The sequence below is a fragment of the Hipposideros armiger genome, unplaced genomic scaffold, assembly GCF_001890085.2.
Source record: "Hipposideros armiger isolate ML-2016 unplaced genomic scaffold, ASM189008v1 scaffold_63, whole genome shotgun sequence".
Lineage (NCBI taxonomy): Eukaryota > Metazoa > Chordata > Mammalia > Chiroptera > Hipposideridae > Hipposideros > Hipposideros armiger.
The window spans coordinates 1,140,448-1,158,132 of NW_017731413.1; the positions used below are offsets into that span (position 1 = coordinate 1,140,448).

At 34.8% G+C, this 17,685-nt stretch overlaps 1 protein-coding gene across 8 annotated transcripts in view; it reads left to right on the top strand.

The window, feature by feature from the left end:
• ANKS1B (ankyrin repeat and sterile alpha motif domain containing 1B) overlaps positions 1-17,685 on the top strand; it is a 985,090-nt gene that overhangs the window by 340,064 nt on the left and 627,341 nt on the right. For all 8 annotated transcript variants that reach the window (XM_019641719.1, XM_019641710.1, XM_019641706.1 and 5 more), the window contains one exon: positions 4,554-4,690. In XM_019641719.1, coding sequence (XP_019497264.1) covers positions 4,554-4,690 — 137 coding nt within the window. The remainder of the gene's footprint in view (positions 1-4,553; positions 4,691-17,685) is intronic.

The following is a 17,685-nucleotide window of genomic DNA, read 5'->3' on the forward strand; positions in this document are numbered from 1 at the left end:
AGCACTTACTATGTGCCAGGCAATATTTAAACATGCATATACATACACACATACTTCATGTATCCTTACAACAACACTATGAGAAAAGTATTAAATACGCCAGTTAAGGTTTATATGATTCCAAAGCCCAAATTCATAGTATATGGCCCCTCCATTTCTTAGTATTACTTCCATGAATATCATATTTTATTCAAACTGAACTCTTTCTTATTCCGCCAATGTGCCTAACTCTTTTCCATCCCTCTACCATTTTCTCAACCCTTTTCCAACTCTCAGAATACACTTGCCACCCAATTCCTCATGTCTACATTTTTCTAATCTGTCAGATACCTCCTTAATCACCACATCTTCCATGATACCTTTCCTGAATCCTCAGCCAGAGGTAAATCTCAGTCCTATTTGTCAGCTGCATAGCCACTAACATGGTCCCTGGTGCACTTTAACTGCTTAGTACATGCTAGAGAATGATGTTAAAATTCTATACTGCAACATTGCACATGAATTATTTTATATTCATAGGATACTTTCCTTCTAAAAGCTCAAGTAAACTAGAAGTGTTTTTTCCCTAAGCTTATTATTATAGCAGAAACACAATCATAATGCATAGCAAGGGAATCTGACTAGACGATCAGTTTCTTATTTCAATCTGAAATATTCAGTAATTTTCTCTAAGCAGTTTTCACACACCTCATTCATTTTCATTGGCAATGTTTTGTAGTTGCAGGTGTGAAATATAGGTTGATCATGTAAAACTGTCTTGGACATAAGCTGTCGTTTGACAAAGTCCACTGGACAAATGGCATTTTTAATAAATTATATAATAAAGGTTATTTTTGGAATAAATCAATTTCCTAAGACTCTTACGGACATTCTAGAATATGCTTTTCATTTGGATTTTCTCTGAAAGGACGATGGAATTATAAAAGCCGTATCACCTTTCTCCATGTAATGAGGGGCCTTGTGATGGTTTTCATTGACACACAGGTTTTGCTTTTATTCACTTTATTTCACTTAGCATTTTTAAAGGATTGCACTGAACTAAGAGCTACGGCGGGGATAAGGGAAATGCAAGTCTCTGAAAAAATATAACCTAGTCTGGAAGAGATAATGAGCAATGCAAGGTAGTATAAAATCAAATTATCAGGGTAAGCAGATCATAGATTCTGAAAATGGAGGCACTTACAGTCTTTTCTAAATAATATGGTACTTGATTACCCAGTGTCCTGTCCTGTGTATTAAATCACTTATTAAAACAACATCAGTAAGCTTTTCTCTTACAGCCTGCATGGAGTGCCCAGCAGTTTTTCTGGTCTTGATGCAACGACAGTTAACAGGGCCGTCCCTGGCTGTGCACCGTTTCTCACAGGATCGTCCCTTATTCCTGGAATGAAATTCTGTCTCCACCAATTTGTTTTAATAGCTAAAAGATACTGGCCTCGAATTACTCAAGAGTCATTATTCTAGATATATTATGTACAAAGCATTACTAATTATTTTCTTGCCTTTCCCTCTGGATTTTTTTTTTCCTCTTCCACATTTTATTTAATTCTGATATTTGGTTTGATAGGGAAAATGGAACACAAATTATTAAATGTATATGCTCTGCCTGATAGCATGCTAGTTATTTCTTATGTGTGGTCTCTCGTTTTATCTGCACACATAAACCCTATCATAATAGTTATTAAGCATTCCCATTTTTAAAGTTAATAAAACTGGAATTCAGACAGGTAAAATATTAATAAATTGGTTAACATTGAACAGGCAATTTTTCCACAGATTTCAGCATCTGGTATTAGAATATAAGTTCAGATGCTTTTTGAAGTAACATTTACTAAAAGACAGAATTATAGTTAATGTTGTATATCTTATTCTAAGCAAAAGTTCAATAATATGTAACAAAGAATTGAAGATGACATAGATAATGGAGCAGATTCATGAAGAATTCAGATATTGGAATTATCAGACTCAGATTTAAAACACAAAACAACCGTACTTGACAGTTTCCAATAAATAAAAGTTAGGGAACTGAAAAATGCCAAATGGTGACAGTATATTTGAAAAAGAATCCAATAGAAATGTTAGAACTGAAAAGTATAATTGAAATTAAGAAAATGGCTTGATAGCAGACTAGACACAGCTGAAGAAAGAACCAATAAACTGGAAAATGAATATAAGAAACTACTCAGAATGCAAAAGCAGAGAGACAGCAATGAAAAGTACAAAAGAGAGGATAAAAGATAAATGATAAGGAAAATAAAGTCTAACACCATTTCATTGGAGCCCAATACACAGTAGCTGTTTTATTACTATGTCGCTTTCTGCTTAAATATCTTCAATATTTCACATTGCTTACAGAATTAATTATAAACTTTTTATACTAATATGCTTCCTACTAATCTAAAGTTATCCCCAACTCCTTCCTAATATAAAACAACAGCTTCTTCTACACTCTCTTTCTATCTTCATGCCCTTATGTTTTATGTTCTATTCCAGCTTTTTTGCCTGAAAACTGAAGCCTTTCACAACCATCTTCCTCTTCAGCCCCGGTTCTCTTCCTGCTGTTTCATGGTGCTTCATTTATCTGTTATCAAGTCTCAAGTTATATTGCATTATAAATGGCATCTTTGATGCCACATTTGATTGTATGCTTCTCCAGGGAAGAGATTTAAAAAAAAAATTTTAACAGGAGTTCATTTTTAGAGCAGTTTTAGGTTCACAGCAAAATTGAGTAGAAATACAGAGAGTTATATACCCTTTGCCCCCACATGGGCATAGCCTCCCTTTCCTAAACATCTCCCCACCCAAGTGGTACGTTTGTTACAATCGATGAACCTGCACTGACACATCATTACCACCCAAAGTCCATAGTTTACATTAGAGCTCACTCTTGGTGTTGTGTTTACTATGGGTTTGGGACAAATGAGAATGATATGTATCCACCATGATAGTATCATACAAAATAGTTTTACTGTCCTAAAAATCCTCTGTGCTTTACCTATTTATCCCTCCTTACCCCATTCCCTCAGCTAGAGAGTCATTTTAATTTATCCTTAGAACATGACATAATACCTGACACATACTTGCCCCCAAATAAATGTTTTTAGATGTATGGTTGAATGAATAAGAGGAGGAAGGGACAAACTGGACACAAGTGTCTTTGTCACTGCCTGCTGACTAACATTGTGTCTTGGTTTCCATAGTTACTCCTCCTGTTCTAGTCTATTCAAAGACCACCCACAAACTACTGTCTTCCATACCCCTGACTATTATTGTGGTGCTAATTCAAATCCCACCTTATCCATTATACCCAAGTCAAGGATGAGCTCTGGCTGCTTTTAAGACTTATTTTATGAATGATCTATTTAGTTCCATGTGTCACATTTATATTTTTTTATTTCACAAGCCTATGTCTGGGTTCCCCAGGAGATTGAATTATATTTTTATGTGATGGGTAGAGTTTTCACCCCCTTGCTTTTAATGAGCAAGAGGTACCTTCATAAATTATTGCTTTTTACTTGGAATTATAGATAATGGCCATGGAACAGAGAAACTTACTGGTCTATAAAAAATTCACAGTCTGTCTCTCTTACATCACTTCGGCTGTCTAGGACAGAAAATTATTGGGAACTAATTAAAAATATAATAGGGAAGTAAATTTTTTTGCAGATTTGAGCTTCCAAAAGTTTCCATAAAAGCCATAGAGGATTGCCAAATTGTTGTTAAAATAATATAACTTTCTTTGTGGTAACAGAAGTTACTTATACAACATTTACCATCCTTTTCCAAGTATTTTTAACATCCCCAAACTGTATATTTGATGTTATTTTATTTTGCTATAAAGTTAAGAACAAAATGTTACACATGTTGCTGATTTTCAAGTCACTATTTTCTCCCCGCACCCAAATAGTCAACATAAGGGAAGATTCATTTGGATTTTTGAAATTTTGTTCATTTAGTTTTGACCATAAAGGAGGATATGTTTATCTGGGGGTAATAATTTTATATCTACGTTATAAAACCATTTTGCACAAATGTCATTTTTTCATCAAGGTTAATTCACTGGGATTCTTGCTTCTCTATAGCTTGAGGGATTTCTGGGAAAAGTGCCTTGAGGAGGCTTGAATTTGGGTTTGATGAATCAGGGAGCTATAAACCTTCTACTTTAACAAAGATCAATACCCATTTAAAAGGTTATGGAGACAACTTAGCCCAGTCATATAAAAAATCATGTTCTTTTCAGTTAAGGTAAGGTTTTAGTCATTCATATAATAAATAGTGGCAGCCTTAACAGCCCTGCTGGATAATCATTATGAATTGAATAGTAATACCCTTCCTTCTTGGAATAATACTACAGGGGGTGATACCATTCTAAAAGAAAACACATTCAATAAACATTATCCTTAAAATATACTGCTGAGTATATTCCTCATTATGATCTTGTAATTGATACCAGTTTTAAGGTGAAAAATCAATTCATGTTCATGAAAGTAATTTCAAGTTTTAAAAGGTAAACTGAGTGATTAGGTTCATGGCAGTTCTATTTTTATTCACAGATAATACCTCTGAGGTAGCAATTACTGCTCCAGGGACTAGTAACCATAGAAACAGCTCGACAGGCCCAACACCTGACTGCTCACCTCCATCCCCCGACACTGCCCTCAAAAATATTGTAAAAGTTATTCGACCCCAGGTAAGTGCACAGAATGACATTATCTGCACTAGACTGTATTTTGTTTTTGAAACAGCGCATGCGCAACTTCTATTGCAACGGCTGGCCTATTTTGTGATATGTGAATTGATTTTTAGGTTTAAAAAAACGAACTTGGAAGAGGGTGTGTTCTCCCTTGGAGTTGATGATGGACATTGAAACCTGTATTAGCTTTTGGACAAATGAATTTGTATTTTACATGAAAAAACAAGTGAAGCTTAGAAAAAGGGCTATTTCACGTCATCTTCCTTTCACAACATTCTAATAAGTACACTCCAATTATTGAGCCGTTAACATGTTTTCTGGCGTTGCCTGCACCTTTTGTCTTCGTTGCCCTGGACATGCTGCGTTATTCGTGATCACTTCTCTGTCTTCCAACCCCAGTTGTCTTTATGTATTTTCTCTAAATTCTCTTCCTTATGGTTTCGAGCTAATTTTGCCTGTACATCTCATCGCTCCTTATTTTCCTGTAGTGCTCACTGCCCTCTAGCCTGTCTTTCCCCTTTGTTCTTTTCTTCCATTCCTGGAATTTGTCTATATGGGTTTCTTTTCTCTCTTCTCTTTCAGTTGGATTCCCCAGTAGGCGGTTTGCAGGCAAGCTTTAGAAATATCATTGGGACAAGCTGTTCTGTGATATTTCATTGAAAATAGCACTTATAAAGCTGTTTGCATTATATTTTTGCCAACAGATGAACTCAGAACATGGAATTGGTGGTGTTCTCAACCTGGCTCATTCTGAATGGGCCTCATAAAATCCAAAAGGGGGGACTTTGGATCCAATCAATGCCATTCACCATTGCCTTAGTTATATAGTCTGAACAAATCCTTTGAGCTAACTCGTAGGACCAATGTGCCTTTTAAGATTGTTTTGGTTTGAATGAGCAATGCATTGCTTAATGTCTTATTTGCTTTAATATAACTTCTTTGGGATTATTTTCATTATAATCATCATCCTCATAGATAAAATGTCATGCAAACTTTACATATCCACTGCAGTTTATAGAACACTTTCATATAAATAGTTTCATTGAAACTTCATCATTTCCAAGAGAATGGATTTTCTAGTGTTATAGATAAGGATGTTGGCACTTCAAAGAGGACAAGTGGTACAACTGATTTTTTGAAGTCCCTTTCCCTTTCTTTAGTAAAATTGTCTCCTCCAGTCCTGCTCAGAGGTTGGAAAAATCCTCATGAGCTTGTACAACTTGACATATTTTTATGAGGAACTTTCCGGTTCAGGGTCAGTTAGGCACAGGTAACATTTTACACAGTGTCCCAATATGCAGAGGAGGAAAAGGTCTTAAAAGATTTTTTTTTCCTTCTCTAGGGAAATTTGAGCTAGTTCATTTGCTTCAAGAAATAACCTCATTAACCCCAGATTGAGATGCTAAATGCCACATTTATTGTCATTGGTTCTTTCATTATAAGAAGCTGTTTCTGGTGTAATTGTGCAGCTATTACATTTCCAGCATTTTAAAAATTTTAGGTGGGAGCTTGTTCCATAATAAGTTAATAAAATTCATTACTAACCATGTTTACTTTAATACCAATGTAAATTCTTTAATGTAAATGCATTTGATCATTCAATGAATGAAAGATTCCTTTCTGCATATCTGTAATCTAAGCAACACTAAGGAAACTCACCCCATAAATCCTTCTTTATGTATTCCATTTTCTTTCAGATTAGTTTATTTTGGTAAAGTTTGAAGAAAACTAGAGGTTGTAGTAAAGCCAGAAATTCCATGTTGACTCGATTCCTTGGTTCTGTCCGTTATTAAATGCTTGCGAAGGTAACTAACTCCACCTTCCTTTCTTAGATGTTATACTGATGATTTAAGAAGGAACAAAATAAAGAAAGTCAGGAAACTAAGAATTATGATATTTAAATTAGAACCAATGTAGCCTGTAGGTATATATGTGATAGAATAATAACAGCTAAGGCATATAATTAGGAAACAATTTAACCTCAGTTGGGCTACCTTTCTTTTCACCTCGGAGACTTTGGTGCATTACTAATTTCTCCTTATGAGTTCTGATCCCCTGGGGCTCCTCATTTATTGTAGAGAGTGGGGAATAAAAAATTCAAGCGGAAGTAATTATGAGGGAGTATTAGGGTAGGACATGATTTCACGAAAAGGTTTGGAGACTAAAGTATGTAGATGGGAGACGGATGGGTACAGCATGGGACTCCCTGATGTGTTCTGACAAGTCACAGGTGTGTCAAGGATGGAGCCTTGTCAAGAGCTAACTGTTCCAAAGAAAACATAATTATTGGTTAGCTTATATTTTGATCACAGGTTTAATCTGCTAACATGTTTGCTAACTCTGACTTTCTGTCTGGAAATGCAAGAAATATGAAGTTAGATTGACTTGTGGGTATTAAAACACCTTTTAAATTTACTAATTAGAAATTAATAGCATGGTTGAAATGATCATTTGACTCTTAAAACTGGTGATGAGCCTTGACAATAAGAGTATAAATGCTACCTGTATTCATGAATTTACATTTCTTTGCCTGGGCATTGGCACAGCTGTCTTACTGTGAGAATGACAGAGTTAAAACAGAACTTTCGTCTCATTCACTGCAAATAGATAGGTTACTTCCCCTTTGTTTATGTAGCTATTATCTGGTCTACTTTCCATAGCTCTGCCTGTATATGGAGAATATTCATTGTAACCAAAGAGTCCTTGCTTTCAATATGAGGCAGGGCGGTTATACATTGCATGTGTTTCTGATTACTGTGTAAATTACTTGGAAGCTGCAAATTTTGCAGTATTTTGTTGAGTTTGATTTTATTCGGCATATTTATTAACTCACTAAGTACAGCTGTTAGTTCTACATCATGTGTTTGACCTTTTACCTTGACTTCTTTGGGCTCTTCCATGTCTTAAAATTCTCCAGATTGTGAAACATTCTATTTTCTTTTTTTTCTTTTTCTTTTTTTATTATTAATTTCAGGTGTACAGAACAATGCAATAGTTATCCTTTACACCCCTCACAAAGTAACAATCCCCTCTCCCCATCCACTACCCTCCCACCCCTGATATCATACTTACCTATTACAATTCCATTGACTCCATTCCCACACTCTACTCCACATCCCGTGACTATATGTATATATAATTATAGTTGACATACAATGTTATTCAACATCAGCTTCAGAAATACAGCACAGTGGTCAGTCTTCTACATCATCTATGAAGTGGTCTCCCTAACAAGACATGAGTCCATCTGGCCCCCTAAAAAATATTTACAACATTAATGATTATATTCCCCAGGCTGTCTTTTCTATCCCTGAGGCCATATTGTAGTTACCAATTTGCATTGTCTCGTCCCTTCCCCTTCTCCTTCATCCCCACCCCCTCCCAACTGGCAACCCTCAGTTTTTCCTCTGTGTCTCTGAGATTAGAAAATTCTATTTTCAATTCATAGGGACTGAAATATTTATATACTACTGGTTCCTCTTTTTTTTCCCATGTATATTGACCCACAAGCCTGTTTCCCTATTAGGATGAATTCTCAAGGCTGGGTTCATTTACTTATACTTGACAATAAAATTATTTTTAAACTTGAAAAAAATATTATCTTTGACACAAAATTTTAGATAGGCCTATTGACATACCAGTTTTCTTCTTGCTACTAAATAATTATATGTTACTTGCAGTGACTTTTGTTTTTTAATGTATTTCTAGTGAAGCATCTTTACTTCTTCCTAATTAAAAAATAGAATACAATTTGATGAATTTTGACAAGTGTGTATGTAGGTATAACCCCACTCAAAAGCTTAAGGATCTAATAATAAAGTAATTTAATAATAAACCAAACCACCTCTCCCTTCCTATATTAAGAGTGCAGAACTGGGATTATATAAAATTCTTGCCAAATCTAGAATAACATTTTACTGGGCACTGTGGGGTTATAGACTACATATGCTAAAATTTAAAATTAGAAATGAGAGTGGGTATCTAAAAAGCAAAGACATGTAACTCAGAAACAGTAGAAAAAATTATATTGGGTTGCAACAAAAAATAGGTAAGGAATAAAAAGATCTTCAAAGAGATGATGTTTAAAAAACATCTTTATCACTGAGTATTGAGCCAATAGTTTCTATTATTGAGCCTGTGTTTATTTACTTCTTATAAAAACCCTACAAGGCAGCTATTTTTTTTCTTTCACCGATTGGGTCTGAGACTTAAAGAGGTTGAATAATTTTCCTAGTGTAATACAGCCACTGACTGGAAGGACTCTGCCCTCCTAACTCCAGTAGTCTATTAAATCAGGAAGAAAATCATCAAGATGGAATATTTATATCCCAGAGGGATGATGAAGTTTGAGAGGAGAATAATAGATTGGAACAAAGAAGAAGAGAAGAAACATAGATGGACAGTTTATTTCCAAAAGGAGGGAACCAAAGGAGACTGCATTCAGTAATTTGGAGTCTTGTAACTAAAGCGACATGTGAAGACGAAAAACAGAATGATAGCAAAATAGTAGGAAATAGGTGAAACAAAGAACAACTTGGAAAGGAAAAAAAAATCGAGAAAGAAGTCAATGGCCCCAACAATCCACCAGTAGTCCTCAGCAAATTAGAATTTCCTGGGAAGCTTTTAAAAAAATGTCCTCAGTATGAATGCCATTTTTCATTAATGAATAAATTCACCATCATTTGTTATAGAGGGCATGCCAATCATAGGCAGTGGAATATTATTCATCCTCATTCCTCGTCTTTTGTTGAAACTCCAGCTGGATTTATCTTTCAGGATAAGGGGGAATTATTTGTTAATGCCACTTTCTACGTGTAAAAAAAAAAGTCATCTCCTTTTCTAAGCATAAAATATGATTCTCTGAATTTTGTGCTCACATTGCCATTAGCAGCAGGAGAACTTATTAAAATGGTGTTTTTCTTGTGTGTTATTCAGATTTTTTGGTTGTTGTTCCACATACATAAAACTCTCAGTGGATGCCATTCTTTGGCATGTCTCTCCCCCTCGAGCATCTCTAGGCAGTCTGAAAAAGAATGCAGAGATGCAAGTTTCTCTGGGAAAAACATTCTTTAAAAAATGAAATGTCCAGAAAGTAGAGTTGGCATTGTTTCACATGTATTAAGTTGCAGACTAGAATTTGAAATCTAATCTCATCCTTCCTACTGGTCACTTGTTATTGACTTGCATGGGATGGAGGTAAAAGCCCCCGATTACCTCTGCCTCTAAATTCATGGACACCTGTTTGTCCACATGATGAATAGTAGACCTAATGTATGAATGAATCTGAAGCTACTCACTTTAACTTCCTAATCTTGCCTGTTCTAAAATTATGGAATTTAGTCATGAAAGTACCACAGAACGCACTGTTACTTTATTTATTCATGTATTCGGTGAACACAGTTGAGTGCCTACTGTATGCTGGGCATCATGACAGATTTGAATATAAAAAATGACCTAAAAAAGAACGTTTAATCAATTGAGGGAGATTGTGCTCTAAACAGAAGATAACATTTAGAATTTCACTGAAGGAATTCATTGATTGAATGCCGCAGAGGTCACCCTCAGCCTTCTTCTCTCAGTTTACATTTACTCCCTATGTGCTCACATCTATCGATAGTTCCAGAGCTTCAAGTGCTATCTATACACCGATGACTCCTAAATTTTCATCTCCAGCCCCCACCACTTCCCTGGACTCCTGGCTCATATTCAGCCCACTACTCTAAATCTCAATTGAATGTCTAAGATGCATCTTAAGCTTAACGTGTGTAGAATTGAACTTCATATTTCAATTAATGGCTCAGGCAAAGGATTTGACCTTGTCTTTGATTCTTTTCTTTCTCATGCCTCCACATCTAATCCGTTAGAAAACCCTCTAGGCCAGCAATTCTCAAAGTGTGGTTTGGGATCCTTTGGCCATGTCCATGGAGGTCTGTGAGGTCAAAACTATTTTCACGATAATGCAGAGACATTTTGCCTTTTTCACTCGCATTTTTACATCAGTATTTGATGGAGTTTTCCTTCATTGCACTATGATGTGCAATGACACCACAGCTCTAGTGGCTAATGAAACAAATGTGTACTTGTATTCTTATGTTTTAAAAGTATCTCAGTTTTAGTTTTTAATTTACTAAATATTTAGCTATGACCTGCATGAACAAACTCTTTAGTGTTACCAATAATTCTTAAGGGTGTGAAAGGGTCCTGAGATCAAATAGTTTAAAAACATTTCCTCTTGCTTTCCTTTCAAAATAGATCTTGAATCGGGACCCTCTTCCCATCGCTCCTCTGTCAGTCTCATGTAAGCCGTTAACATCTCTTGCCTCGGCTTTGGGAAAAGCCTTTACCCTGTTTCCTGGCACTGACTGTTGTGCTTCATTGTCCTTTTGCAAATCAGCGGGTACACTTACACCAACCAGGTCGTGTTATTCATCTGCTCAACCTTCCAGTGTCTTCGCATCTCACTCAGAGTAAAGGCATACAATACCCTATATAATTTAATTCTCTTTAACCTCTTAACCTGTCTCCTGTCCTTCTCCGTCTAACCCATTTCACTCCATCCATACCATCTTCCCTGCATTACCTCAGATAAGCCAAACTACTCCTGCCTTAGGTTTTTTTCTACTCATCATTGACTTGTCTGAAATGTGGTTCTCCCAAGACTTACATGGCTCATTACCTTTCTTCCTTTAGGTTATTATTCAGATGTCACCTTATGAGAGAGGCCTTCTCTGACCGCTGAATATAAAGTAGCCGCCACTTCACTTTCTATGTCCTTTATGCTATTTTTTTCTCTGTAGCATTTTTATTTTTGCATTAACATTTATGTGTTGATTTGTTCGGTGTCTTTCTTTCCCACTTCAATGGATGTTCCAAGTGAATGAGGACTGTGTCATATTATTATGATTATTAATAGTAAATTATTAGTAGTAATAAATAATTGGTGCTCAATAAGTATTATTAATATTTGAATTAATTGAGTATAGCTAGAAAAAGGCAAGGAAGACTATTCTAGGGACGAGGTACTCAAATTGAGCTTTATATTTGAATAGGGATTAGCTAGATGAAGTTCTAGATATACAGTCCAGGGAGCAGGATAGGATGAATAAGGCATTTACTAGTTTTTAACTTAATACTATACCAAATTCACCATAGGATATTCTAATAAATCAAGAGGTCAGCCAGATAGTCTGCCCTCTTCCCCTCAATCAGAACATCTTAATCTCTATAGACTACTCATTCTGAGCAGTGTTCTTAGGGGGAATAAATGTTTTCATGGTCAAATGTACTGAGGAAATACAGGTTTAAATACTTTTCTTCACTGAAGGATTTTTCACAGCCTTCCCCCACTACCACCCCAGAAACCCATTAATACTTTTCACAACCAGGGATCCACAGAACACAATTTGGGACACATAATCTAGGTCATTTGATACGCTTCCTTACAGCTGACCCTAGCAATTCCATTCTGGTTTGATTTTTCCACTCATTCTGCACAAATTCACACTGTTGAGAGAGGGGACATGATGGCTAAGCAATAAATATGTGTCATTCATTTAGTACGTTACCGAGTGGTATCTATATATTGTCTACCTAAATCCTCTGAGCAACTGTGAGATAATAGGGCCATTATGATTCCTATTTTATGTATAAGGAAAAATGAAATAAGTATATTGTACATTGCACCATTTTAAAAAACAAGTTTTAAATCAGTGGGGTTAAATGCCTAAAAATGAAAAACAAGTAATCAAAAGGATCTATATTTTTTCACTATTAATAGAGTATTATTTTAGCATTCATTCTATTTTATATTGATTGAATTCAATTCAGTAAGTTGGTTTCAAGCATTATGTTAGGCACTATAAGGAATAAACAAGTTTATATAATTGTTTGGGTTTGGGAGACAAATTAACTACACTGCTTTCTTTCTCTCCCGGATTCAGAACTAGTTGAGAGATAGGATATAGGAGTTAGACAAATTAAAATCAAATCTCATGATTTTTTATTATTACTGGTAGAACTGACTGGACAATGTGATTCTAGGTATGTGGCCAAATGTGCTTTCTGTAACTTTGCCCCTGAATTAAACGCACGTCACAGCCATTTACAAGGTGATTTTCCCACAGAAGAGCAGAGTGCATAGAATGTGCTGACATGTTGGTTCTGACGAGGAGAAACCCAGAAGGGGCAGAGATAATCATGCTTCGTTCTTTCCCCAAAGTCATTTTCCAGCTGAGCAGCTCTAACTCCTTAGGGGAGAAATGAGTGAAGGGTAGGAGAATAGGCCAAGAATGTTGCTCTAATGGAATTCCCCTTCTTGTGGAAATATGAGTCTAGAGAGTACAAATTCAGCTTAATGACACAATAATAAAATATACTGCATTTGGTCAAGTAGCCTAGAGTATGTGGATAATAAGACTCACTCTACTTACTTGCCTTATATCATCTTACCCCCAAAAGTCTGCTCTTTCTTCCTTATATTAATTAATGGCACTACCTACCATCTCACTCAGTTTCCCAGACCAGACATTTGAGTTGCTCTGAACTCTTCCCTTTCCTTCTCTCCCTAAATCATAATACCATCAAATCATGTCAATTCTGTTTCCTCAATATCTCCCTAAGTTTCCCTCTTTCATCTGCTCCCACTGGAAATGTCCTAATTCACCTTCTCTTGATTTGATTATTGAGGTAGCCCCCATAATGGCTCCCTTGATGTCATTCTCATCTGCTTCTAATTTATCTTCTACATTTCTCACATAGTGATCTTCATGTCATTATTATTATTATTATTATTATTATTATTATTATTATTTTATATTTTGAAACAATAAAGTTATAGCAAAGTTAGAAAAAAAAGTAAAGATCTTTTTTTCCTAGAACTATTTGTAAGTTGCTGACCTTATGCTTTCTGCTTTGACTGCTCAGAACATATCTTCTATCAATCATAATATGATTACCTCCTGCTGTTCTTAGACAGAAACTGAAAAAAAAGAGAAAAAGACACAAACTACCTATATCAGGAATTAAACAGGGAATATCACTACATACTCTGTTAACATCACAAGGTTAATAAAGGAATATTGTAAACCACTCCACCCACATAAATTTGACAGCTCAGCTTAAGTGAATCACAAACTACCACATTCACCCAATATGAAAAAGATAACATGAACAGTCCCAAACTATGAAGGAAATTGAGTTCATAGTTTATAAATCTTTCAGAAAAGAAATCTTTAAGCCAGCATGGTTTTGCTGGAGAATTACAACAAACATTTAAAGAAGGTTTAAGCCTGATTCTAAACAATCTTTTCCTGAAACAGAAGACGAACTTCCCAATTCATTTTATGAAGTTAGTATTCCCAATACCAAAACCAGACAGTCCAAAAAAAAAAGTAACTAAAAATTAAAATTAAAAAGAAAAACACAAAAAGCGAAAACCACACAACAATATCTCTCATGAATAGAGACACAAAATTCCTTAACACAATGTTAATAAATAAAATTTAGCAATATATACAAAGACTTATACACCAAGACCAAGTGGTGTTTATTCCAGGGATATGAGACTAGTTACATGTTTGAAAATTAATGAAGACAAACCACATCATTGAAGCAGAGCTGAAGCAGAAAAAGTATTCAACAAAATTGACACTCATTCATTATAGTTTTTAAAAACTCAGAAAAATAGAAACACAGAACTTCCTCAACTTGATAAAGAACATGTGTAAAAACCTAGAGTTGGGCCGGACGAGTGGCTCAGTTGGTTAAGAGCTCGCTCAAGAGTTTGAACTCTGAACAACAACGGTTCAATTCCCGGCCCAAGCTGAGCTGCAGCTGAGCTGCCAACAGGTGGCAGGATGGCTCAGCTAATAAAAAACAAAGAAAAAAACCCTACAGTTTATATTGAATGGGGAAAATCTGAATGCTTTCTCCTAAGATTGGGAACAAAGTGAAGATGTCTGCTGTCCTCACCACTGTTATTCAACATAATGCTGGAAGTCCTAGCCTGTGCAATTAAAAAAAAAAAAAGGAAATAAAAGGCTACAGATGGGAAAGGAAAAAAATAAAACTGTTCCATTTGCAGATGACATAATTGACTAATGTAGGAAACCCCAAGGAACCTACAAAAAACCTCCCACAGCTAATAAATAAATTCAGCAAAGTCACAGGATGCAAAAACAAAAAATTGGAAGGCTCAATATAGTAAAGATGTAAATTCTCCCCTAATTGATATACAAGTTTAATGTAATTACTATCACAATCCCAGCCAAGATTGTTTGAAGAGATATATAAGATTATTCTAGAATTTACGTGGAAATATAAAGGAACTAGGATAATTAAAACAATTTGGAAATATGAATAAACTGGGAAGAATCAGTGTACCCAATTTCAAGACCTATTTTGTAGTTGCAGTACTTAAGACTGTGTGGTATTATTAGCAAAGGGATGGACACATGGTTCAATGGAACAAAAGAGAGAACCCAGAAATAGACCCACACAAATATGCTCAACTGGTATTTGACAAAGATGCAAAAGCAATTCAATGGAGGAAAAATTGCCTTTTCAACAAAAGGTGTTGGAGCAATTGGACATCCATAGGCAAAAAATTGAAATTTGTCCTAAGTCTCACACCTTATACAAAATTTAACTCAAATGGATAACTGACTTAAATGTAAAATGTAAAACTATAAAACTTTTAGGAAAAAACATAGGAGAAAATCTTCATGATTTAGAGCTAGGCAAAGAGCTCTTATACTTGATACCAAAAGCATGACCTATAAAAGGAAAAATTGATAAACTGTGCTTTATCAAAATTTAAAAAATGTTCTCCTAAGAACTCTGTTAAGAGATGAAAGGACAAGTGCAGACTGGAGAAAATATTTGTGAACCTCATACTGATAAAGAATGAGTATCTAGAACATACAAAGAACATGCAAAACTAAACAGTATAAAAAACAAAAAAAAATCCAATTAGAAAATGGGCAAAAGATATGAAGAGACATTTCACTAGAGAATCTTCTAGAGAAACAAATGGCAAATAAGCACATGAAAAGATGTTCAGCATCACTAACAACTAGAGAAATGCAAATTAAAACCACAATGAGATGTCACTGCACACCGATCAAGATGACTAAAATAAAAAGTAGTGACAAAACTAAATGCTGTCCAGGATATGGAGAAGCTCATACCTTGCTGGTGGAAATGTAAACTGGTACAGCAACCCTGGAAACACAGTGTGGCAAATTCTTAAAACATTAAACAATTTACTAGCATACCACCCAACATTTGCACTCCTGGATATTTATCCCAGCTAAGAGAAAACTTACGTTCATCCAAACATGTACATCAATATTTATAGCAGCATTATTCATAAGAGCTGAAAACTGGAAACAACCCCGATGTCCCTCTATGGGTGAATGGTTAAACAAGATGTGGTACATCCATACACTATTGAATACGACCAAGCATAAAAAGGAACAAGCTACTGACACACGCAACAGCTTGGATGAATCTGCGGAGAATTATACACAGAATCTGTAGAGTGAGAAAAGCCTCTCTCAAAAGATTATATACGGTATGATTCTCTTATGTTTCATTCTTTTTTTTTCCTGACTGTTCTATTTTTTAGTACAAGCTTATATCCAATTACTCAAAGCATAAGGTACATCAAAGTCTCCATGGCTAATCCTATCATAAGCATTAGAAGAACACATAGTCAGTAAAAAATAGTGAACCTAGGCCCAATTTCACATAGGTTATTTTACCTTCTGAAAAATCAAGAATCTCTAGAAATTATTAAAATTATAAAGTTAAATTTTATATGCTCTTTTTTTAGAATGTTATTTTCCTGACATTTATTAATGTATGTTGTAGAGCTTTGCTTAAATATCATTCTTGAATAAGGATTAAAATAAATATAGCATTATACATTTCTGCTTCACATCAAAGACTGTGTCAGCCTATTTATCATTCTTGACATGAGAAAACGGTATAAATAGAAAACAGATTAGTGGTTGCTGGGAGGAGGTGGGGGCAGGAGAGAAGTAGGTGTGGCTATAAAAGTGCAAGGAGGGATCCGGGTGTGATGGAATTCTTTTTTTTTTTTTTTTGGCTGTATCAATGTCAATACCCTGGTTGTGATGTACTATAATTATGCAACATTTACCATTCAGGAACACTTGGAAAAGTACACATGAGATTTCTCTATATTATTTCTTACCACTGCATGTAAATCTACAATTGTCTCAAAATTTTTTTTAATTAATTAAAAAATTAAGTTTAAAAGAAAAAAAAGCAACATGCACCTTTATTTGTAAAATGGGCTATCTTTCACCCACACGGTGATATGAGCTTCCGATTTGGGCTGCTCAGAACATATCTTCTATAACCCATTGCATAACTACTTCCTGCTATTCTTAAACTGAAACAAATCATTTCAAATTTCTTTTTTTTAAAAGAACTTAAATGTGGGAAATCAAGAGGTCTTATTTTTAATTTTGGACACATTTGAATTTTACATGAGCATCTTTGATATATTAATGCATAAATATTTCAAATGCGTAATTCAAAAAAAATTTTTATAAGAAAGTCATGACTATTTTAATGCTGAGAGAAGTTTCTATGAAAATAAACTTCATGGTTTGGAGGTAAAAATGCTCTCTAGGTCTTTAAAATCTGCATTGAGTCCAGAGCTACTTACACTTTTATCAAATAAAACTATAATAAAAACCAAAGCTTTCATAACCCTCTCATGGTTATATGTAGTCTTTCTAATTCAGGTTTGAATAAATCATTTGAAGAAATTAACTCACATGAAGAAACATATATTAGAGATTTTCCATTTTTAAAACTTTACATTCATGCTTATATATGTTAAAATTTAGGAAAATACAACAGTTTTATAATTTGTCTGTTTTAATAGAAGATGATTATATGTGTTAATCCACAGCCAAGTATATCTATATAAAAATGAAATGAATTAAGAGATAAAAGTA